The following is a 23857-nucleotide window of genomic DNA, read 5'->3' on the forward strand; positions in this document are numbered from 1 at the left end:
AGATATGTTTCGAGATTCTTGTTAACCACCTGTCTATCCATCAGATTGGGGGTGGTAGCTAGTTGACTTGAAGAGTTTAACCCCGTGCAGGCGAAAAAGCTCAGTCCAGAAACGACTCATAAAAATAGGGTCCCTGTTTGATACAATTGAGCTGGGGAGCCCATGTAGGCGCACAATTTTCCGGAGGAACAATTCCACTACCACAAGGATAACTGTTTTGCCAGCAGAAACGGGCAATCCTGTGATGAAATCCATTGATATATCATCCCAGACTTGGGTTGGTATTTTGAGTGGTTGCAAGAGTCCTGCTGGTGTTGTAGTGGCCGACTTGTTTTGTTGGCATACTACACACTCGACTATGAAGTTCTGGATAGATGTACGCATGCCTTTCCAATGGAATTGTGTGGCGATGCGTTTTTGTGTTCGTAGGATGCCGGAGTGGCCACCTGTGGGTGAGGCATGGAATAATTCCAGGAGCTTCCTAAGATGAGCAGAATTTTCCGGAATTTCCAGGCGTCTTTTGAAGAAGAGTAGATCATTCTTAATGGTGTACCCGGGGTGCAGTGAGGGATTTGCCAATACTTGGGCCTTCAACTGCTGTAACTCCCTATGGGATTGGGCTTCTTTTCGAAGTAGATCCAGGAGTGGAGAAGTTGGGGAAGATACTAGTAACTGAAATGATTGTGGGTGCCGTGAGAGGGCGTCAGCCACCTAGTTAGCAGCCCCTGCTTTGTACTCAATTATGTAGTCGTACCCCAGTAGCTTGGATATCCATCGTTGTTGTTCCGGGGATAGGACTGATTGATCCAATAAGAACTTCAAACTTTGATGGTCGGTCCAAATTATGAACCGTCTACCGAGCAAGTAGGATCGCCAACATTGGACTGCTAAGACCGCTACTATTAATTCTCGTTCATAAACTGATTTGGCCCACTTTTGTGATGTTAAGGCCTTGCTGAAAAAGGCTAGTGGTTGCCCCTCTTGCATGAGAACAGCCCCAACACCTTGACCGGAGGCATCACACTCAATGATGAAGTCTTTTGTGAAATCGAGCAATGCTAATGTTGGAGGGCTCGCAACTGCCTGTCTCAACTGCTCAAAAGCTTGTTGGGCATTGGTTGGGGCAGCTCTCAGCATGAGGGGGATGCGGTGGTCATGCTCCCGGCGTGGTGGAAGTTCTTGGGGTTCTTCGAACACGCTACCATATTGCTGAAGGAGTTGTTGTAGGCGGCTTCGGAAGTCTCTAGGCCCATTTGGGCTGCTGTTAGCTAAAGATGGGCTGGTCCAATTTGAGTCCATGTGCATGAATATGGGCTGATCCGGATCTCCTATTTGCTTTGTTAATGTTGCAAGACTGATGGGCCTTGGACCCTTGCACGTTTGCCCTTGTAGATGGACTGTAGAGTTCTTTGATGTGAAGTCCATGGTGAGACGGCCTAGTCACAGATCACGGGCCCTAGTTGTCTTAACCATTGAATGCCTAGCACCACGTTTGCTCCACTGAGATGAAGAGGATATAGGTCCACCGCAAACTGGTGACCCTGAACCTTTAGTGGTAAGCCTATGCAAATGCTATTGCAGGATAGGCTATTACCATTGGCCACGTGAACCGTAAAAGCCGTTGTTGGTTGAACCAGAAGTCCCATTTTATCCACCATGACTTGAGTTATGAAGTTAAGGGAACTGCCACTGTCTATGAGGATTGACACTTGGCGTCCCTGGATTAGCCCTGCAACACTCATTGTTTGAGGGGACGCAAGTCCCTTAAGGGCTTGTAGAGATATTTCATGTGTGCCATTGGGTTGTATTTCCCACCCTGGGTTAGATTCCCCGCAACCGGTGTGGTCGTCTTCCTCTTCGGCATCTGTTTGGAGGAGAAATGCTTGTTGTTTCTTGCATCGATGACCCGGCCCGGCCCGAATTTTTCTTCGTAGTTGTAACAGAGTCCTTTGTCTCTGCGGACTTGCATCTCTGCCCAGGTCAGCCGTTTGAAAGGAACCAATGGGCCTGGGCTCAGTATTCCTTCCTCCTTGTCTAGTGCTGTTGTCTTGGTTCCTGGACCCCATGGCCGTTGCACCTTTCTTGCTCGAGCGAACTTATCCTCATACAATATTGCTAGCGCTGCCGCATTTATGACCGAAGTGGGCTGCATCGCCTTCACTTCCAGTCGCAGTTCTTCTTTTATGCCACCAATGAAGCTTCCCACCAACGCCTTCTCCGTCCACCCTTGGACTCTCACAGCCAGCTTTTCGAACTCCATCTGGTAATCTTTAACTGATCCCACCTGCCGTAGCTTTGCCAAACTCTCATAATCATCTTCGAACCCAGACGATCCAAAACGGATAGTCATGGCATCAATGAAGTTTGCCCAAGTTTGACGAGGGTGCCCCCGTCGGTACCATTGGAACCAGAGGATAGCTTCCCCTTCAAGATGCGCAGAAGCCAGAGCTACCCTGTCTTGCCCAGGTGTCTCATGGTAATCGAAATACCGTTCGGCTCTGAGAATCCAAGGAGTTGGGTCGCCGCCTGAGAAGATGGGGAAATCGATTTTGGCTGCTCTCGTTGCCGCCGCCCTGTTTTGCGGTTGTTTTCATTGCTGCGCTCTTCTTGGCTTCCTCTGTCGTTGTTCGTTGCCCCTTGCTCCAGCCGATTGAGGAGAGTAGTGAAACCTTCCTTCATTTCTTTGAGATCTGAAGACATTGGATGGATCTCTACCTCCATCTGATCCACTCGGGTGTCTACTGACGTGTTTCTTGTGTTGGTCATGTTGGCTCTGTACCAACTTGTTAGGAACTTGCCTAACTCAGGGCTCTTCGAGGGAGCCAACCTCCTGAATTCATTGGAAGAAGAGAGAGAGAGAGATTACTGCCGAAAGAATTACTGTCTTATTTCTCTTTGTGCTTCACTACTTATACTATTTACAATCTTTGATTTCTTTCTGTTACAGCTGTTGCAAGTGGACGATTAGTTGTGCTGACGTGGCCTCCTCTTGTAAAACTGATTAACTGCTTTCTATTGGTCTGTTCTAGTAGTCTTTACAGCGTCCTTCAAGCTGGTTCTCAAAAGAGTAGCCAGCGAGTTCGATGCGGAGCCTGAAACTGGGTGGAGGTCTACTGTGAAGAGATAGACTAAGTTTGTGTCTGTCATGGTGCTGAAAGCGAACTAGTTTTTCCTTTGTTCTCTTTCTCATGCTGAATGCGAACTGCTTTTTATTTTGCCCATGCAAAAGAGGCGACTGGGTCTTATGTGGAGCCGAGGTCTTTTATCAGCTCGGCACCTTAGCCCTTAGGCTCTGGGAGCGGCTCACGGTCCACTCCCCATATTCTTGATTTTTCCCATGTCGAAGAGGCGACTATGTCTTAGCATGTCTATGCCGAAGAGGCAAGTAGGACTTATCTACCCATGCCGAAGAGGCAAGTAGGACTTATCTACCCATGCCGAAGAGGCGACTCGGACTTACCACGCCTATGCCGAAGAGGCAACTAGGACTTATCTGCCCATGCCGAAGAGGCGATTGCGTCTTGTATTGTGTCGATGTCTTTTGTCAGCTCGACACCATAGCCCTTAGGCTTAGGGAGTGACTTATAGTCCTCTCTTCTTATCCTTGGTCTTGCCCATGCCGAAGAAGCGACTGGGTCTCATGTGGTGTCGAGGTCTTTTATCAGCTCGACACTTTAGCCCTTAAGTTCTAGGAGTGATTCGCGGTCCACTCCTTATCCTTATTTAGCCGACGTGTGGCTTGACCTTTCCGCCTAAGCGGGTGGTCATTCTGTAGTAACTTCTCATATGGCTGCTTCTACGTCATTCCATGGGGTTATCTTCCTGGATGAGTGCTTGCAAGACCACGGCGTACATGTTTTGCCCCCCCTTGCGAGGGCACAATGTTGTTGTCAGTGTGAGTTGGAAGTTCGGGACCATGGCTGCGCTGCATCAGCCTCGTAATGACGTCGGTCGTCCACTCCTACGAGAAGCCACAGGGAGCTCGACCTACGGGGGCAGCTTTACTAACTGTAGGTCGCCGACTCGCTCAGGAGTCTTGAGGGGCTCGACCCGCAAGGGCGTTCGCATAGTTCGTAGGCCGCTAACTTCCGCGGGAGCCGCGAAGGGTTAAATCTGTAGGGGAGACCTCATGAAGAGGACTGGTGAGGCTTATCCGGGCTGAAATAAAGTCGGTAGAGTTGCTTAGTTTGTTGGCTATCAACTTCCTATGGGAACCATGACTGGCTTGACTTGGGGGGACAGCCTTACTCTGAGGTGCCTGTCGCCAGAATGTTGGTTGTTAAGGTTGTTCTGTTGTTGCCTATTCTGCATCGACAAGCATACATCGAGCTGCTCCCATGCTCACATCTGGAAATTCATGCTTCATCTCATGGAACTGCCGCACTTCGATCCCGACGGGAACTGCTGATGTTTCTACCGCAGGGAGAGGGGTGTTCGCATGCGGTAGCGGGGTATTTATCTGGGGCACTGGGAATGCTGGGTTCGGCCTGAACTTGTTTGATTGTCACATGGGAGTTCTCTAGGTTCATCATAGATGTTTTTGCCCCCCAATAATCGGTATTCGTGCTGGGTGTTGATGCTCCTCAAAAGTTCATTTGAGTTCATAAAAATGAAAATTAGAAAGTGAGAATTTTAATTTCTAAAAGGTGAGATCTTTAGTTTTCTAGAAGATGAGGACTTAGCCTTTTAGAAGGTGAGAACTTAGCTTCTTGTAGTGTTTTCCCCAGACGGCGCCAATTGATGGTGCGCGATCTAGATACTCCTAGCTGGCAGACGATCCGAACTCCATTTGGGCGGCGAGCTGGACCGATTTGCAAAATAGTGGATCAGAGAACCAGAGGTAGCTAACCCGACAAGGTTGCTCCGATGCTTAAGTAAGTACTTATGCTATGAATGCGAGCTGAATATTTGAGTGCTTGAATGCTAGTGAGTAAAGTAATCACGCGTACCTTTGCCTTGAAGTTTCATGTCCTTATATAATGGAGTAGTCCTGGGCCTTACGAAAGAGCTCCGGGATCTTCGGGCTGTGCAGATAAGGTTTGTTCCGTTTTTGAAGGAGAGCAATATGTTGATAAGGTTTATCGTTTACCTCCGATTCAGGCGGGGCTAGGACGAGTCTCATCGTGATCCCGAGAAATTCGGGGTCCGTTGGGGAGGCCTTCGGAGCAGGTTATGTGGCGTTTCAGCTCATTAGCTCCGAACTAGCACTTCGATTCTTTAGTCCCAAACTGGAATGGGTATCGAGGTGTCTATACGTCGAGGTGGTTTTTTAGGCCGAGGTGGTGGGATACTCGAGCTCTGAATGTTGCGAAACGGGTTCCTTCGGCTGAGTTGTCACCCCTCGAGCAGATCGCGCCCACATGTCCCCTTCTTAATAGGTCGTGCCAAATCACCTTTCATCAACAACCATTATTCATTAACCCATGAATGCGTTCCATGACTTTGTGCCATAGCCTATCTCTTTCCAAAAGAAACCTCCAAAGCCACTTCCCTAACAAAGATTTATTCCTCTGAATCATGTTCCTTATTCCTAGCCCTCCCTTCTCTCTCTCTCTGTTTTTTTTTTGCTAACTTGTTCCCATTTTACTAGATGGTCCCTTATTTTTATCAGAAACGATAACTTTCATTAGAGGTCTGAAGCAAAATGTTATATAAAGAAGAGCAATTGAAAAATCCAGAAGGAGATGGTTTCCAAATTCTGCTATCTCTACAAGACTGATCAAGAATGACTTCCCCTAACTGAGTGATCAAGTCATCAACCATCCCCATTTCAGAATCCCTTAGACCTCTTCTCAAGCCCAAATCCCAGGAGTTATCAACAAACACTGAAGAGATCACTTTTTTCTTTTGTTTTCAGACAAGGAGTAAATAGAAGGAAATCTATCTCTAAGGGAGTTTTCACCAACCCAAACATCTTCCCAAAACAAGACTTTATTTCTAGTGCAGACATCATATTTGAAATAAGGGAGCATAAGAGGCAAAATACCTTGAATAGCTTTCCAAGGTGAAAACTGACCTCCCAGAGAAAGTCCCTTATAAATTTCTCTAGTTGTCCGTCTATCCTAGTTGGGATCCTAAAGGTGGAAAGTTAATAGATTGGTAGGTTGGCTAAGGTTGCCCTAATCAGAGTTGATCTTCCTCCTAAAGATAAGTAGTTCCTCTTCCACTGAGCTAATTTCTTTGTAAACCTCTTTACCACTGGCTTCCAAAAGACTTTTGATTTTGGATTTCTTTATTGTTATTATATGTTTTGATTAGATTGATAACACTCTTTTGTAGTTATATGCAATTTTCTTTTTCTTTTAAATTATGGTGATTTAGTAAGTGAATCGTATCAAAGTAGTAAGTCAATTATCTAATCATTAATTCCCTGTTGGTTCTTTTAGGAAAATATTTTTAAAAATTATGATAGTTTTAATGAAATATTGAAAAGTTTGTAATAGTATTCTAAAATTTTAAATTTTAAATATATAGTCTATCAATGAAATCTGAAATATCGCTGACATATTTGTAAAATATCAAGGATATTTGGAAAAAAAGATTCTTGAAAGATTTTGTATCGCCACCTAGCAAATGGCGATATTTCGGGGATATTTTTCCAAAATCATTGATATTGCGACCCATGGATGGAACCAGGCATGGATGGAGCAGAAAAGAATATAATTTTGGCTACTCTTGCATATTAACTCACCTTTGAAACCTAGATTTGGAGTAGTGTTAAGAAAGAAAGAAAAGGAAAAAAGAGAAAAGAAAGAAAAGAAACGGGAAGGGAAGGAAAGAGAAAAATGAGATCCTCCTTCCTCTTCTTCCTCATCCCCTCCTCTTAAGGAGGCTTATGCCTCTTATGTTCTAAACTACACCTCATGTTCTAAACAGGGACATGAGATAGATGGTCTTATTATACTTAATGCATGATATGTGGAAAATCACATGGCTTTTCCTTGTACATTCAAACAACTTCCTTCTTAATTGTCCCAGAAAAGGTCAAAGATGCAAGTTCCTAGGGATTAGAAACTTACCCTGAAACTAGGAATTAGAGACAATAGGTATTGCACTTTATTGTCATAAAATACTTTCATAAAGAGATGTAGTAATTAGCTGACCCCATATAGTTGGGATACTACCAAAAAAGGGTAAGTTGCATATTAGTACCTTGTACTTTGGGGCTAGTCTCACTTTAGCACCCGAATTTTAATATGTGCCATTGTAGTACCTGAACTCCCGAAAACTGCCATTTTAGTCCAAAATTATTAACTGACATTTAGTGGCATGTAAAAGGACATAAATGCCCTTCGAGTGTCATCTAATTTTCTTTCTCAACCAACCAAATGCCCAAATCTCTCAGAAGCCAATAGGGAAAAGCAAATAGGTAGCACCCATAAATTGTATTCCCCAAAACAAGCATTAGTTACCACTCTACATAAACTAACTTAAACAAAACACATCCAGCTAAAATTTTGCTATAGTAGAGAGTAGAGAGAGAAGGAAGATTCAGGGAGGTGCAGTATTGACATGCTTTTGGTCATATGAGATTCGAGGGTTAGGGAAGGTGAATGAGATTCGAGGAGGTGTAGTATTAGGAACTGGAGCACAGGTCACAAATTTAAGCTTTTTGGTCAAACGGGTCATCGGAGAAATCTAAACTTTTTGGTGTAGGGAGTGTAGGAAGAGCTTGGGATCTCATCAGATACAGAACCACAATACGAAACCAGAGGAGATGGATGCATTGCTGGGGTTGGGTTTTCTAGTGTCGATGGAGTTGCGTTTTCTGGAGGTGGTGGGAGCAAGGTCCTTGGAGATATGTAAGGTGATTGTTAATCCGAAACAAATGCTGATGACGGTGGGGAGATGAGGGATGGGGAATTCAACTGCGGTGATTCAATTGAGCTCTTTATGCATGGTGAAAGCAAAGCAGAAGGAGATACAGGGAAAGATTTCTTACCACTCGATTGGTTGCTGTAGGAACTTGATGTCCTGATGGTCAGAGCCTTAGTTGGAACTACAGAACTCTCTTCCTCTAAAGCTAACATATCTAGAGATAACGACTCCTGAGGAAATTCAAATGGTGATGTTGCATCTATGAAGAAAATACAAGCTTGGTGGCAGTTGTAATATCTCAAAAATTCAAGCAATGCGGGAAAACTAGAATCCTAGAATAGATTAAAAATATTCATATCTTGTCAAAGAATGGATGCCATATAGTCCTACTAATCAATTGTCAAAACCAAAGCTGTTGAACCCAGTCATTTCCCAGAAGACTAACAAGAAAACTTGCAGATTGCTGTAGTTCATGTTGACAATTGCACAAAATGGTGAATTTGATGAAAGACCATTGTAAAAATAACTACAGGAGAAGCACCAAAAGAAGAAATATTGAATGATTTATATGCAGATACAAACTCCTCTTTGTGGGCCTCTCAGATTGAAAAGTTCAAAGCTAAAACGTTTTCAGCCATGGAAGAAGATCCGAGTGGAGAAACAAAAACAGAGCACATTTCCCAAATGGGGCACAGTAATGACCAACCCGAGACTCTTCTCTAAACCCACATCTCAAGACTCAAGTTGACATAAGGCTAAAGGTCACAAATTCATGGAAATCTAGTTCAAGGAACAAAGAGAGAACCCTGTCAACCAATTTCAATCTGATACAGTGTCTACTCTGCTGATCAAAAAATAAAAAAAAAATGATAGTGTCTACTCTGGTTCAGTCTCAAGGTAGAAGATGGTGAACAGTGTCTTCTTTCAAAGGGTAGTTTTGACATTTTTAAAAGTTTGAATTCACACATGCCATCACGTGATATAGATAAGTGACGGATTGCTAACGACAGGGACTAAACTGGTAGTTTTTGGGAATTCAGGTACTGCAGTGGCACGTTTTGAAGTTCGGGTACTAAAGTGAGACTAGCCCCAATGTACAGGGTACTAATCTGCAGTTTACCCAAAAAAGACCCCATATAGTTGGGATAAGGCTTGGATGGTGATGATGATGATGATGAGTGAAGCCTATTTCTCGAAGATGTTTCAACCAATTCTAATCACATATTATATGAACCATATTTCTATGTTCATCTCTGCCTTAACCTTTCCACCACACTCTGCTTTCCATGTTTCCCCATTACCCACCAAAAACTTACAGCACCCAATGTTAGATCTGTAATACAAATAAAATGGAGAGCTTGCCAATTGGCATCTATTCTTGTATTCTTCAACATTAGATGTCCATTGGTGTGATAGTGAGGGGTGGAAACTTACTCAGCTCCTTGTGTATAACCTGGAAGAATAGTAACATTCTGAGATTTTATTGCATTGCTGCAGACTAAAATGTTCCTCAAACAACTGAAGATCTGCTCAAGATGGCAGTTAATAGGCTTGCTTCTTGGCTGTCTGTAATTTCAGAATTTAAAAACCAGAATGTCTTTCAGCTCCTGAATCCCACTCCATTTGGGGTTTGTAATGTAGTAGTTCTCCTGGTGTTTTCTCACCAGATTGCTGTTGTATTGTAATTTCCCATCATCAATAAATTTTCTTACTTTACCTTCTCAAAAAAAAAAAAAAAAGTCTATGCCAGAAGATATCATGTTTGTATGATTCCATATTTCCTTGGTGGTTTACAAAAACATGAAGTTTGACAATTACCTTTGGCTCCATGCTTTTGTATAGCCATCCCATCATTTAAGCTTTCTCCTGAATGCACTATCCACTATGCATAATTAACTTTTTTTTTATTAGTAACTCAAAAAATGAATTCATTAAGCAAAATAAAGTAGCACAACAAGAAGTTGTTAAGGATACAAATAGACACATTTTTTTATTAGTAACTCAAAAAATGAATTCATTAAGCAAAATAAAGTAGCACAACAAGAAGTTGTTAAGGATACAAATAGACACCATGTGTCTAACCCCCCCCCCCCCCCCAAGTATTACAACTAAGCCCAAAACATAGTTTGTCTTTGTACTCCTTGCTTAGCTAGACCATCCGCCAAACAGTTGGCAGATATTCTAACCCATTGAACATGAATAAACATGTCCCTAGAAGCCATTTGAACCTCCTAAGGTCATTCCTTAGGTGCCAAGAAACTTCTTCTCCTTTCTTTAACCAGTCCACAACTAATTTGGAATCACCTTTAGTAATTAGCCTTTCAAAACCCAACTCCTTGGCTTTCTCAAGACCAAAAGCAACTGCCAAAAGTTCTGCTGTTGCCACATCATTTTGCTCAACTGGACCTGAGAAGAAGGCACAAGTATTACCTTCCTCACCCCTGATTAACCCTCCAATTCCAGAGGAGCCTAGATTGCCCACACAACTCCCATCAAAATTTTATTTCAGCCAGCCACAAGGCAGGGGTGACCAGTCCGCTGCTGCAATCTGTCTTCTAGAAGATGAGGCAGCTATAGCCCCCCAAGCTCTGAAAAAATCAACTTTAAAATCTGAGAAAAGATTCAAGCTCTTGATCCAATGTGCCACTCTTAGGGTTATGACCTCAATTAATGCTTCCTTATTCCTTTCCTTTCCCCCAATTTTTCTAGAATTTCTTTCCTCCCAACCTGTCCAAATCATTGCTGCCCTTGTATATTTCCACATTAATCTGCCCTCCTAGTAGAACAGCTACAAACAGAAGAGCTAAACAACCCTCCCAAACTAACAGGAGGAAGTCAACTAGGAGGAAGTCTTGCTGCCACAGCTACAAACAGAAGGGCTAAACAACCCTCCCAAACTAACAGGAGGAAGTCAACTACAACCAAAAAGTGAAGAAAACCAATCCCATATAAAGCCAACAAAGGGACAGGAGATTAGGAGATGAACTGCAGTCTTGCCATTAAGCTTGCATAAGCTGCATCAATTGGGGGACAAGTACCGGTTTGACTTCTTCCTTTGAATCATGTTTTCAGCAAGAAGAAGAAGAAGAAGAAGAAGAAGAAGAAGAACATGACAAACAGCTACAAACATAATAAAAAAGGGCTAAACAAGCTACAAACAGAAGAAGAAAACATAATAAAAAAGGAAAAGACAAAAATGCCCTTGTACATTTCCACACCTAGTAGAACAGCTACAAACAGAAGGGCTAAACAACCCTCCCAAACTGAGGAAGTCAACTACAACCAAAAAGTGAAGAAAACCAATCCCATATAAAGCCAACAAAGGGACAGGAGATTAGGAGATAAACTGCAGTCTTGCCATTAAGCTTGCATAAGCTGCATCAATTGGGGGATCAACTGGGGGACAAGCACCGGTTTGACTTCTTCCTTTGAATCATGTTTTCAGCAAGAACAAGAAGAAGAAGAAGAAGAAGAAGAAGAAGAAGAAGGAGAAAGACGTGAGAGCCAAAAGAATCCTCTCTGGCGGCGCCAGCTTTATTATTTATATGCTAGGGCGACCAAAAACATACTAAAAAAGGAAAAGACAAAAATGCCCCTCTACAACATATAGTACAGATTTCATCACTCCCCGTCAAGTTGGGGCGTAGATGTCAATCATCCCCAACTTGTCACAAAGATCATAATGCTGTAGTGAGCATAATCCTTTAGTAAGAACATTTGCAAGCTGTTCATCAGAGCTAATGTAGGGAGTGCACACTTGCCCCTTCTCAATTTTCTCTCTGATGAAATGTTTATCCACCTCAATATGCTTGGTTTTATAATGGAGAACTAGGTTGGCTGCGATGTTGATGGCAGCTTTGTTATCACAATAAAGTGACAAAGGATCATCAAAAGGAAATCCTATTTCACTTAATAGGTTCTTGATCCACAATAACTCTGCAACTCCATGTGACATAGCCCTGTATTCTGCCTCTGCACTTGACCTGGCCACCACATTGTTTTTTGCTTCTCCAAGTCACAAGGTTTCCACCAACAAAGGTACAATATCCGTTGGTGGATTTTCTGTCATCCACTGAGCTGACCCAATCTGCATTTGTGTACACCTCTACTCTCATGTGCCCATGTTTCTTAAAGAGTAGACCTGTCCTTGGAAATTTCTTCAAGTACCTAAGAACTCTGTATGTTGCCTCTAGGTGTGCCTCCTCGGGTGCATGCATGAACTGACTGAGGACACCCACAACATATGCTTATGTTAGGCCTGGTCATGGATGGGTAGAGAAGCTTGCCTACAAGTCTTTGGTACTGCCTTGGATCTTTCAAGGACTCACCACTGCAATCCCCAAGTTTGTGATTTACATCTGTAAGTGTGTCAGCTGGTTTAGCTCCTAGCTTCCCTATATCCTTTAGGAGATCTAGGGTGTACTTCCTTTGGGAAATGAAGATGCCTTGCTGAGAGCAAGCAACCTCAATACCAAGGAAGTAGTGCAAGTGCCCTAGGTCCTTTACCTCAAACTGTGTAGCAAAGGGTTTCTTTAATCTCTGAATCTTGGAGACCTAGTCTCCAGTGATGACAATATCATCTACATAGACAATCAAGGCTGCTGTTTTTCCTTATTCCCTCTTTACAAAAAGTGTGTGATCAGACTGGTACTACTTAAAACCCATATGTTGAACTGCCTGGTGAAACCTACTAAACCAAGCTATCGGAGATTGCTTTAGACCATACAAAGATTTCTTCAATTTGCAAACTTTCTGTTCACTTCCCTTAGCACAGAAACCAAGGGGTTGAGTCATATACACTTCCTCTTCCAAATCACCATTTAGGAAGGCATTCTTTATGTCAAGTTGGTGAAGCTCCCAATCAAGATTTGCAGCTAGAGACAAGAGAACCTGAATAGAGTTCATTTTTGCAACCGGAGCAAAAGTCTCAACATAATCAACTCCATGCACCTGTGTGCAACCTTTTGCAACTAGCTGAGCGTTGTACCTTTCCATAGACCCATCTGCCTTATGCTTTATAGAGAAGACCCATTTGCACCTTACAAGTTCCTTTCCCTTAGGAAGATCTACTAGTTCCCACGTGCCATTCTTGTAGAGAGCATTGATCTCTTCTTTCATTGCATTTGTCCACTCAGGAACAAATAAGGCCTCCGAAACACTCCTAGAAAGGGGAACACTATCAATGGCAGATAGAAAAGCACGAAAAGAAGATGAGACTTTCTCATAGGACAAAAACTAAGATATAGGGTGGTGTGTGGTGCATGATCTGACACCCTTCCTTTTTGCAATAGGGAGGTTCAGATCACAATTTGAAGTGTCAATATCAATAGGTTCAGGAACATCAACTAGAACAATAGTACCTGGGTTGGGTGAAGGATCCAGCCCCTGAGATTCTGATGGCATTGGTGGCATGGTTTCCGGTGGCTATGTGGCAATTGAACTCTGTTGGCCTTGATTTTTGTAGCGTAATCTCCGAAAGACACGAAATGGAGGAGGATCAGGAATAGAAGGCAACAAAACTTGAGTCTGACTCTGTTTCTCCTCAACTCTACTCTCCCCTTGAGGAGAAATAGGAAAGTAGGGAGCATCTTCAAAGAAAGAGACATCCATAGAGGCAAAGTATTTTTTAGACACAGGGTCAAAACAATGATAGCCTTTTTGAGCAAGGGGATAACCAAGAAAAATGCACACAATAGCTTTGGGGTCAAGCTTACCACGAGTAGGAGAGAGATCATGAACAAAACACTTACATCCAAAGACCCGCATAGGGATAGGAAATAGAGGAGCTTTAAGGAAAAGGAGCTGATGAGGGGACCTATATTCCAATACCCGAGATGGTGTTCTATTGATGACATAGGCAGCAGTTAGAACAACATCCACCCAAAATCTTTTTGGGACATTCATTTGTAACATTAATCCTCGAGCAACTTCAAGGACATGTCGATTTTTTCTTTCTGCAACCCCATTTTGTTGTGGGGTTCTAGCACAAGAGTTCATGTGTTGATAGCCACAGGATGCAAAGAAATCTGTGAGGTCTCCATGGAAATATTCCTTGGCATTATCTGATTGAAAGATTCGGATCTCATATTGAAATTGGGTGTAAACCATACGCTGAAAGTCTTTCACAATTTTAGGAACTTCCTCCCATGAATGCATAGGATAAACCCAAGTGTAGCGAGAGAAGTCATCAACAAAAGAAATAAAATACTTGGAACCATTCTCAGTTGGAATATTAACAGGTCCCCACACATTTGAATACACAATGTGAAAAGGAAATTCTGATCTTTTATTATGTAAAGGGAATGAGGTTCTACAATGTTTACTCAGTTGACACACTTGACACTAAAAATCACTAACAAACAAAGACTTAAACAACTTTGGAAATAAAAACTTCAAAGACTCAAAAGACACATGCCCCAAACGGTGGTGCCACAAAATAATCTGACTCTTACTCGACGGACTCAAAAACTAAACTGTAAGACCGACTTTGTTCTCCAGCATGTAGAGATCATCCACCATGTTCCCTCTACCAATCGTCCTCCCGGTAGCCAAATCCTGAAAAACACAAGAATGTGGAAGAATGGTTACTGAGCAATTCAAGGCATGAGTAATACTACTAATGGATAACAAAATAATAGGTGACTTTGGAACATGTAGGACATTAGATAAGGAGAGGCCAAAAGGCAAAGATCCTTGACCAGCAATGGATGAGAAGGATCCATTTGCTAGCCTCACTTTATCTCTGCCAGAGAGGAGAATATGTTTGAAACAAGGTTGACTTACCAGTCATGTGGTTGGATGCACCGGAATCAATAAACCATGGGGATTCCGGGTTATCAGTAGACACATGGAAAGTTGAGGCAGGATTACCTAAAGAGGAGGCAAAAGAAGTAGAAGGTGTGGGTCCAGAATCAGCATTGCAGAGAGCCCTACCATATTGCTCTAAGTGGTCACGGAAGGAATTGATAATATCTTCCTTTGGGTCAAAACAAGGGAGGCATCCCTGAGAAGTACTCTAATGTTCATGAGATGCTAAGTGAGCCGAAGTAAACTTCTTCTGGTATGGCTTCTTGCTTGGTTCTTGTGTTGATTTCTTACCCAATTCCTGTGCCCATTTCGGTTTCCCATTCAATTCCCAACAAGTTTTACGGGTGTGCCTAGGTTTTTGACAATGAGTACACCACATTTTGTCTTTATCATCTGTCTTTTTCTGATTTTCCCCTTTTCTCGGTGCCCCAGTGTTACCCCTTACAGCAAGAGAAATAGTCTCCTCCTCAGGAGGATTCATGGTAGACTTCCTACTCTCTTCAAACTGAACAAGTGCATAAACCTCTTGGATAGATGGAAGATCCTGCTGCCCAAAATCTGAACATGAATAGGTTCATACACGGGATTCAAACCTAGAAGGAAAGTAAAGACCCTTTGTTGTGAAACTAACTTTTTATATGCTTTATTATCTTTTTCACTTTCCCACTCAATGTTCTGGTAATAGCCTAGTTCTTTCCAAACTGAAGTGAGCGCATAATAATATGTCGATAAGTTCCTTTCTCCCTGCTTACATGTTGAAGATTCTGCTTGTAGCTGGTAAATTCTAGCATAATGCCTCTGCTCTGAGTAAGTTGCTTGTGCTTGGTCTAGTGATTTAAAAGGTGCGCCTAGGCGCACAGGCGAGACGCATTTTGGGGTATGCGCCTTGCCCAGGTCCTAGGCTCACCCCTTTCAAAAGGCGCCCACCAGGTGTGCCTAGGTGTGCACCTTGCGCCTCATCCCAGGCGTGCGCCTTTTTTAAATTTTGCCCTTTTTGCCTTTTTTGAGTCTAACGGCTGGGCTGTTCGGGCTTGCCTCGAGGGGCGTGGTACAAAGGCGACTTAGAGAATCAAGAATGCAATATGTTTTACATCACATTAGCTACTTGAAGCAATGCAATTAAGGAAAGAAAGAGATCTTACATGCTTCAAAATGCTTTATATGTTTGCTTTTATTTTTAAATTTTCATTTGAATACGCTTTACATGTTATTTTTATGTATTTCAATTTTAAATAATTGGTTTTTTAAAACATTTATTTTAAAATTTATTTTTGATTTTTTAGCTTTTTTTCTTTTGTAGTTTTGCGCTTTTAAAACACTGGCTTGGTCCCATATTTCTTTTGCTGTCTCGGCCCAGAGAAAATTCTGTTTGATGGATGGTAACATGGATGTCAAAAGCCAAGACATAATCATGCAATTTTCTTGGTCCCACTTATCGTATTCTGCAGTACCAGCCCTAGGTTTCTTTATTTTCCCATTAATATATCCTGCCTTACCCCTCTTTGTGATATACAGCCGCATCTCCTTAGACCAAGCTAGATAATTCTTACCATCCAATGGGGTGATAGTCATTAGGAAATTCATGGAATCATGACCACTACTCATTCCACTGTGATTCATGGTGGTTCCCGAAGTTGCAGACTCTTCAGCGTTCATGATTTCAGTCTATACACACCCACAAGAGAAGACACAGCCCTCACTCTGAGTAATTAACAATCAAAACCCAACTTCTGCTGCTATGCTGATCACCTGAACACTCTCACAGGTGTAACAGATCCCCCAAGGTTGATATTAGCCACAAACATCAGTAAACAGCTGCTGTACCAGTCAGCCGAACCAGGTCACTCATGACCTACAAATTTCTTCGCAAGAAAAAAAAAAGGTTTTCTGGATCATCCGACCCACAAAGGAATTAAACCCACCTTATATCATTCGGTCAAGGAAAAAGAATCTTAACCTGTTCTTGGTATCAGCACCAAGAACCAAACAAAAAGGTTTATGAAGTGTCCCTGATCAGTCCGACAGAATTCTGGGTTTTCCAGTAACAAAGTAGGGAACAACAGAAAAGAAAAAGGAACAGCCGACCTCTTAGGAAGATTCAGCCAATCATTAACGACTCCTGGGATCACTTCAGTCAAGTTTTAGCCCAGAACAGACGAAAGAGATGCAGCTGAACAGTTCTCAGGTCCAGAACATCAGTATGTTTCCTTTGTTCTCAGTCCAGAAAGCACAGAACAATCAACTGATGCAGTGAGGAGATTTTACAGAGCACCACCTGCTCTGATACCATGTTTTCCACCAGAGAGCCAAAATAATCCTCTCTGGTGGTGCCAGCTTTATTATTTATATGTTAGGGCGACCAAAAACATAAAAAAGGAAAAGACAAAAATGCCCCTCTACGGCATATAGTACAGATTTCATCAAATCACAAGCATTAATGCAACCATGATACACTTCCTAGCAAAAACATTGACTCTAGGAGGAATGGGAGAGCACCAAATTTCCTTAATAGGGAAGGTAGGAGAAAGGGAAGGTGTGAGGAGGTAACAAGGGAGTTAAACAAAGACTTACAAGTGAAGGTCCCAACCGCATTGAGGGTCCACACCCCCTCCCCAAGAACCACAGGACTTAGCAAGGTAAGCACAACAGACACAAAGGGGATTTCAGACTCTCTAAGATTCTTAGTGAGGCCCAAATTCCAGTTCAATCCAGAAGGAGAGGGAGGGGAGAAAGATCAAGGTGATAAGACAATACAGGCTACCCTCAATGAACTCAGACATAGGTCTGCTCAGACAATACAGACATAGGTCTACCCTCAATGAACTCAATGAACTCAATGAACTCAGACAATACAGGCTACCCTCAATAAAGAGAGGGAAAGATAAAGAGGACTCCCCAACCCAAATATCTTCCCAGAACCTAATATTCTTACCCAAAACCAAGTCATACCTGATGCGACTGAGGAAGATAGGAACACAATTATAGATGGCTTTCCAAGGGGTAGCCAAAGTAGCTCTGTGAAGACACTGTGCATAATTAACTACATCTGACTTAAGTTGCTTCTTGGTTGGATATTTTAATGACTTGGTCCATTGCATGATCTAAAGTTACATCTGTTAGTTTGGTGGGCGCCATTTGAAATTAAAAAAAAAATCTTAATGAGACATTTCTGGACTTCACAAACATGACAATCCGAGATCAGATCATCTACAAATCAACATGTGCATTATTACTCATAAGATGGGAACTGCAACTCAGAAAACATAATTGGCAGTCCCAATCCACCATAAATGAGATTATAGCACTTAAAGAAACATTCAGTCCTAATCAACTATAAATGAGATTATAGCACTTAAAAAAACATTGTGGAAGAGATCAGAACACACTGAAATCAGCAAATAGTCTGTTGCAAATCTTGAAGTATCATGGAGGGTCTATTGGAAGATTTAATCACCATATATAGGACTTTTGGTAGCCTCTGCTCTTCATATGTAAATGGAAGAAAGCATCAACATTCACCTGACCTCTTATGTTTTTAATGTAAAGAGGGCTTGGAACCTACCAAGAGCAACTCAAGATTCATCGATTCTGACTTTGAAACCACCATTTCACATTGGATAGAATATCTGATCTTTTATCAGCTTGAAACTTATTCAATTACAAAAAAATAATGATAATAATATAACGGTGGTGAAATTTTGAAAAGAAAAGAATCTTACCTTGTTTCCGGACTAGTAAATCTGTCCTGGAATCTCTGTACCTTATTGTTTTTATGAAATAAAATTTTATCTTACCTTTTCCAAAAAGAAAAGAAAAGAATCATTCCCTTCATGGCTCTGTTACATGATGTGATCTGGGATGTGATGAAAAAACAGGCATAAAAGTAAAAAAGAGCATGGAAGAATGATGTGAGAGAGAAATCAGAAACCTTATAAATGTTAATAATAGTATGCATGTATTTACTACATTGGCCAAAATGTCTTCATGTGAGAGAAAGTAATAATTGGAAAAACAAATAAATGAAGGTAAAATTCATTTATGGGAGTACATCACAATGCAGGGACGATGAGGTAAATTAATTTGCTTGATTTTGGGATACCAAACAAGAAAGAAAATATTAGAATTACCTTTCTTGTTGTTTTAATTGGTGAACCTCATTGTCAATAATCTTGCTTAGAAATTTGCTAGAACTTAACTTACATCCTTAATGGGCAAAGTTTAATATATTGTAAAGTAAAGAAATCAATAGATCAAATTTGTCTTCCTTACAATAAATTATTGGTTCAATTAATCATCTTTTCCTGTCTGTTATATTCATGCGGTCATGCCTTTGTATTTCCTTTGTTCTTTGCTCAGTACCTCTTTCCTGTTGCTAATATTACTGGCCCAATCTGGACAACTGATTGAAAGCTGTTTTATTATTTTTATATTCAAAGATCATGACATGGTGTATTCTTTATTATTTATAATAACTATTTGCCTATATCACTCACCAGGGTAAAGCTGATGATCAGCTCAACTGGAGAGTGCTCCAGAATGAGAAACTTGCAAGATTAAGGGAGAAGCTCTGTCTTACAGAGAAACAACTCCTACAAGGTTTGTTCCATTATATATAATGTCCTCTGTAATTTAGGTTATACATTTGAATAAGGATTTCCAGTTGATTGTTCTTGTAGGGAAGGCTATGCTTGAAAAGATGTCTAATGATTTGAAGGTTAGATATGGGATGCTTGAATCAGCCCAATCCATGGTAGCAAAATTTTCCCATCTTAGCTCTTTTCAATGAACTTTGAAGTTTTAAATTATCTATTAACCTTCTATTTTGTTTTTTGGTTCACTTATTTAAGTTGGTCATGTTCAATGCAGTTGGAAAAGAACCGTGTGGAGCAGCTGGAAAAATTTTACCCAAACCTTATTTGCACTCAGAGCCTTGGACATGTAAGAACTTTTTTCATAGTTTGGTCTTCTTTGAGGACCCTCCTTTTGAATGGGGAGCAACTACTCACATTAATTTATTAGTATTTCTATCTCGTGTTCTGGCTAAATATGCCATTATTTCATTGAGGTTCCTATAACTACTGTTTAACAACAGAGGCATGAGGCAAGGCACCATAATTTAGATATGCAAGGTACAAGCCTTGGGTTGTGAGGCTTAAGCCTCTTGGTTACCAATTTTTAATAAAAACATCAAATTAATATGAGGAAGAGTATAAAATATGCATAGTAGATGTATATTTTTATGTAGGAAAAGCGTATAAATGAGTAAATGATCTCGTAAACAAAGGTGTTGAGAATATTAAGTTCTTCAGAGAAAACCATCGCATTCCTCCATTGCCAGGAAGCTTATAGAATTTGGGAGCACTTTATTGGTGCAGCCAAGTTGTCCTGGGTAATGCCAGGATCCTTGCCGGAGCTTCCAAGTGTGTGTCATAGGCCTGAGTTCAGTGCCAAAGGAAAAGTTATTTTGGCAGCTTGTTCCTGCTGCCATCATATGGACTGGACAATTTTGTCTTAAATAAATGGAAGAGTGTTCTCCCAAAGATCAATGTGTGTGGAGGAGCTGATAAATGTTGTGATTGGTAGGTCCTGGACCTCTGTTTCTAAAAGAGGTTGCAGATATGTCTCCAGTCCAGCTTTGTAATGGTTCACTGTTGTGGAATGATTGAAGTTCTTATTGGGGGGGGGGGTCTGCCTAGTGGGTAACCCTGCCCTGCCTGTTTGTTGTATCGTTGGGCTTCAGTTCAGCAATTATCTTTTTCAAAAAACAAAAAAGAAAAAACTATTAAGAAGCTCTAAATGACAAATAATACCTCAAAATGGCCTTAAATATTTTAAAATATAGATACAAACACATGTATACAGTAAGGTATGTGCCTTGCCTTGAGTTGAGCCTCAAGGTGTAGGCCTTGTATGATTTTTAAAATACTGCATATAAACCATTGATTTATCCATCATTTTTAAAGCTTTAACTATTAGATGCACTATGGGTTAATGCTTAAACTATTGAATGCATTGCAGATGGCAATTACCTCTGAACGCCTTCATAAACAATCAGTAGTTATAAAAAAGATCTGCAAATTGTTTCCACAACGCCGGGTAAGCACTTGGATTTTGCATGTATCTTTGATTCAACTTTGACAAAATCTTACATTCTTATTTTCATCAAACTTATCTACTGAATGAACTCCAACAATGATGTACTTATGTAGACAAATATGATGTCTGAAATTTTAATTCCATTGGATGTGATTTTTAGTATGATATGCATGTTCTGAAGCCTCATCTACAAATATATACACAGTCATTCCCTGCCTTCATTGTTCATCCCATTCTTGACTTATTTTTTGATTGGTCCATCTTACTCTTGGCTTTGAGGAGGTCAATGGCTTTTTCATGTAAAACCAAGGCCCCCTTTGGGATCAAGGGGGAGTTATCCATCTAGTGGGTCTGTTGGGGAGGTGGAAGTAGAGGTTATGGCTTTCTCCTTTGGGATCAGAGGAGTTATCCATATAAGTATTTTAGCTTTACTGGTTGACTTAGATGGGAGAAAGGGATTGTGAGGGCCTAGTGGTCCATGGTGGTTGTCACAATTCAATGATTTTTATTCAGATCTTGTATCATTTTTCTGATAATCTAGTTATCACTGTGTTTGTTGTTGAAAAGAAAAAATGGCCATGAGGCTCATCTCTGGCACCATGGGATATGGAGCTACAAAATATAGTTATAAATATAGGACATTCTAATTATCATATTTAAAATGGAATTTAAATATGATAATTAGGAATTGATATGCCTTAAATTGATAATAGAGAAGTGTAGAAATTGGTATGCCATGTATTCTAGGATACAACAGTCTGCAGTTGCATATGTTGTCATCCATATTACATGATTCAGGTATGGGGCAGGGCTAAAATATTGACAAAGGTTGCATCAGGCTGGGCTCTGGTGGACCTTGTCCTAGCCAAGGGCCAAACCATAGAAAAAAGTTCATCAGGATATGAATGAACCAGTGGAGGCTCCTTGCCGAAAAGACATGGTTACTTATCCCCCCACTGCACCCCACCCTGACAAGGAAAATTTCTAATTTGAATGGTTAGAGAGATTTGGTCTCCACCATCTATCTTGAACTCCTCATCTTATTGGTCCTGTAATTGGCTAATTTCGTTGTTGAGTTCAATTAGAGAGGGGTTTCCAAAGATAACTTGTTTTGCCATTTGCTAGGGTAAAGGTCTTTTTTTATACTTCTTTTTTAGGAAACCTCCTCTTAGGATCAACCTTGCTCGGTTACTTGTTTCCCTTTTTTTCCTTATTTGTTGTGTAAACTAGAGTTTTTACTTTTTGTTCTTCTTTCCTTTTTTGTTTTTCCCAGGTTAATATAGATGGAGAAAGAAAAGATGGATGTAGTGGTCAATATGATCAAATATGTAATGCTCGCTTACCAAGAGGTCTTGATCCTCATTCTGTTCCATCTCAAGAGCTTGCAGCCTCTCTTGGGTAATTTTCACTTTGTTGAGAACTGATGATCCATGCTTTTGGAACTATGGCTCTTATGTTACTGGAAAATCCTTATTAGATTTTCTAAATCCTACACCTGAGGTGGTCTTTGTGGATTTTCTGATATCTTCTGGTTAATTCCAAAATTCTTATGCTCATTTGTAAATGCTATTGTCTGGTGGGTCTCATGGTGAGAATTTTGTCCTTAGGTAAATGAGGCATTTGCAGATTATTTTATACATTTCAATATTATCTATTAGCAAAGTTTTATAATGATTTTAAGTTCACTTTTCTGGAAAACTTAGTAAGATGTGAAGCAGGTAAGGCATGTTATCAATATAATATCTAGTTATCTACATCTACATTTTTATGAAATGTTCCTTTACTGAGTAGTAATTGGTCAAAGATTGTCATGCTGATCTGCAAGTATAATGCAATCATAAGCTGAACGGAAAGGAAGAACAGCTTGCACTCAGTGAATCATGTGCCTTTTTGTTTCTGCACCACCTAGATGACTAGTGGTGCAGGAGCACGAAGGACAACACAGCCCGTATTACTGTAGTAGCACTGTTCACTGGTTACTGTAGCATATTATAGCCAGGGGGAGTCTTTTGTTATTTCTGTCTTCTATGAGGGTCTTTTTGTAATTTTGTTAGCTTAAATGTTTTGTTGCCTTTTGTTGTTAGTTTGTGGCTTGGGCTGCAAGTTTCTTTAATGTGGCTTGGAAGGCAAGCTTCTTGGTTATCAGCCTATATAAAGAAAATGGGCAGATCTGTAAGGGACTTTTTTTTTGGCTTATTTTTAAATTCATACTATCAAATTAAAGGGCTTGTTAAAGCCCTTTCAACCTGTTCCTTGTTCTAATCATCTTCATTCTCTAAATCTATCTCTTCCCCTACTCACCCTGCATCAAATTGTCTTTTCAATCCTGTTAACTTTTTGAATATTTTTTTATAGGAAACTAAAAGCAATAATTATGTACATTTTAGGAGATTTGGTGTTTTTTATAGGTCTTTTCACTTAAATGCAATTATTTGCCATCAGGGATGAAACCATAGCACTACATGTTGGGACATGTAGTGCTATTTGCTTTTTTGATACATTTTAGCTTCAATTGCTGTCTCTACCAGTCAGCTTATTTCCTACCTATATTATTGTCCTTGCATTAACTTACTAGATCCTATCTTGTTACCTTTTGGGGATGTTCTTTCAAATAATCTGATTTCTAATTTAATACTTTGTGCAAAGAAAAAAGGCCAGTAAAAGAACAATTTCCTTCTTTATTTGCCATCTCCAACTATAAAAATGAGCCTATTTCTACTTTCTTGTCTTCTTTGGGCTTGGGTCTTGAGGTAGAATGGGCTTCGGGGTTTAGGTGGGGTCTTAGAGATTCGGAATTGGACAATGCCTTGGCATTGCTACAAAATCTTCAAAAGATTCCATTGGAACCTTCTAAATTGGACTCTCGGATTTGGACCCTCTCCCCTTCTGGTTCCTTTTCTTGTGCCTCTTTGTTCAAAGCCTTAACTCAACCTTTTAATAGCCTTGACAACCTTTTCCCACTAAGGAGGTTTGGGGTAAACTGGTCTCTTCGTGGGTTGGGGCTCTTTGTTGGGAGACGTTCTTGGAAAGAATCAACACTTGCGATCTACTTCAAAGAAAAAAAGGCCTTTTTGGTGCTTACCCCCTAACTGGTGCATTCTTTGCAAGGCCAATGGTGAGTTCTACCACCACTTAT

At 40.9% G+C, this 23857-nt stretch overlaps 1 protein-coding gene across 9 annotated transcripts in view; it reads left to right on the top strand.

The window, feature by feature from the left end:
• LOC104605893 (uncharacterized) overlaps nt 1–23857 on the top strand; it is an 86761-nt gene that overhangs the window by 11200 nt on the left and 51704 nt on the right. For all 9 annotated transcript variants that reach the window (XR_016078830.1, XR_016078828.1, XR_016078826.1 and 6 more), the window contains 5 exons: nt 19122–19221; nt 19302–19375; nt 19492–19563; nt 20644–20721; nt 21995–22119. Coding sequence is in view for 3 of the 9 variants with exons in the window: in XM_010270837.3 (XP_010269139.1) it covers nt 19122–19221; nt 19302–19375; nt 19492–19563; nt 20644–20721; nt 21995–22119 (449 nt within the window). In the remaining 6 variants the exon portion in view is untranslated. The remainder of the gene's footprint in view (nt 1–19121; nt 19222–19301; nt 19376–19491; nt 19564–20643; nt 20722–21994; nt 22120–23857) is intronic.

The sequence above is a fragment of the Nelumbo nucifera genome, chromosome 1, assembly GCF_055504915.1.
Source record: "Nelumbo nucifera cultivar China Antique chromosome 1, China Antique-T2T, whole genome shotgun sequence".
Classification (NCBI taxonomy): domain Eukaryota; kingdom Viridiplantae; phylum Streptophyta; class Magnoliopsida; order Proteales; family Nelumbonaceae; genus Nelumbo; species Nelumbo nucifera.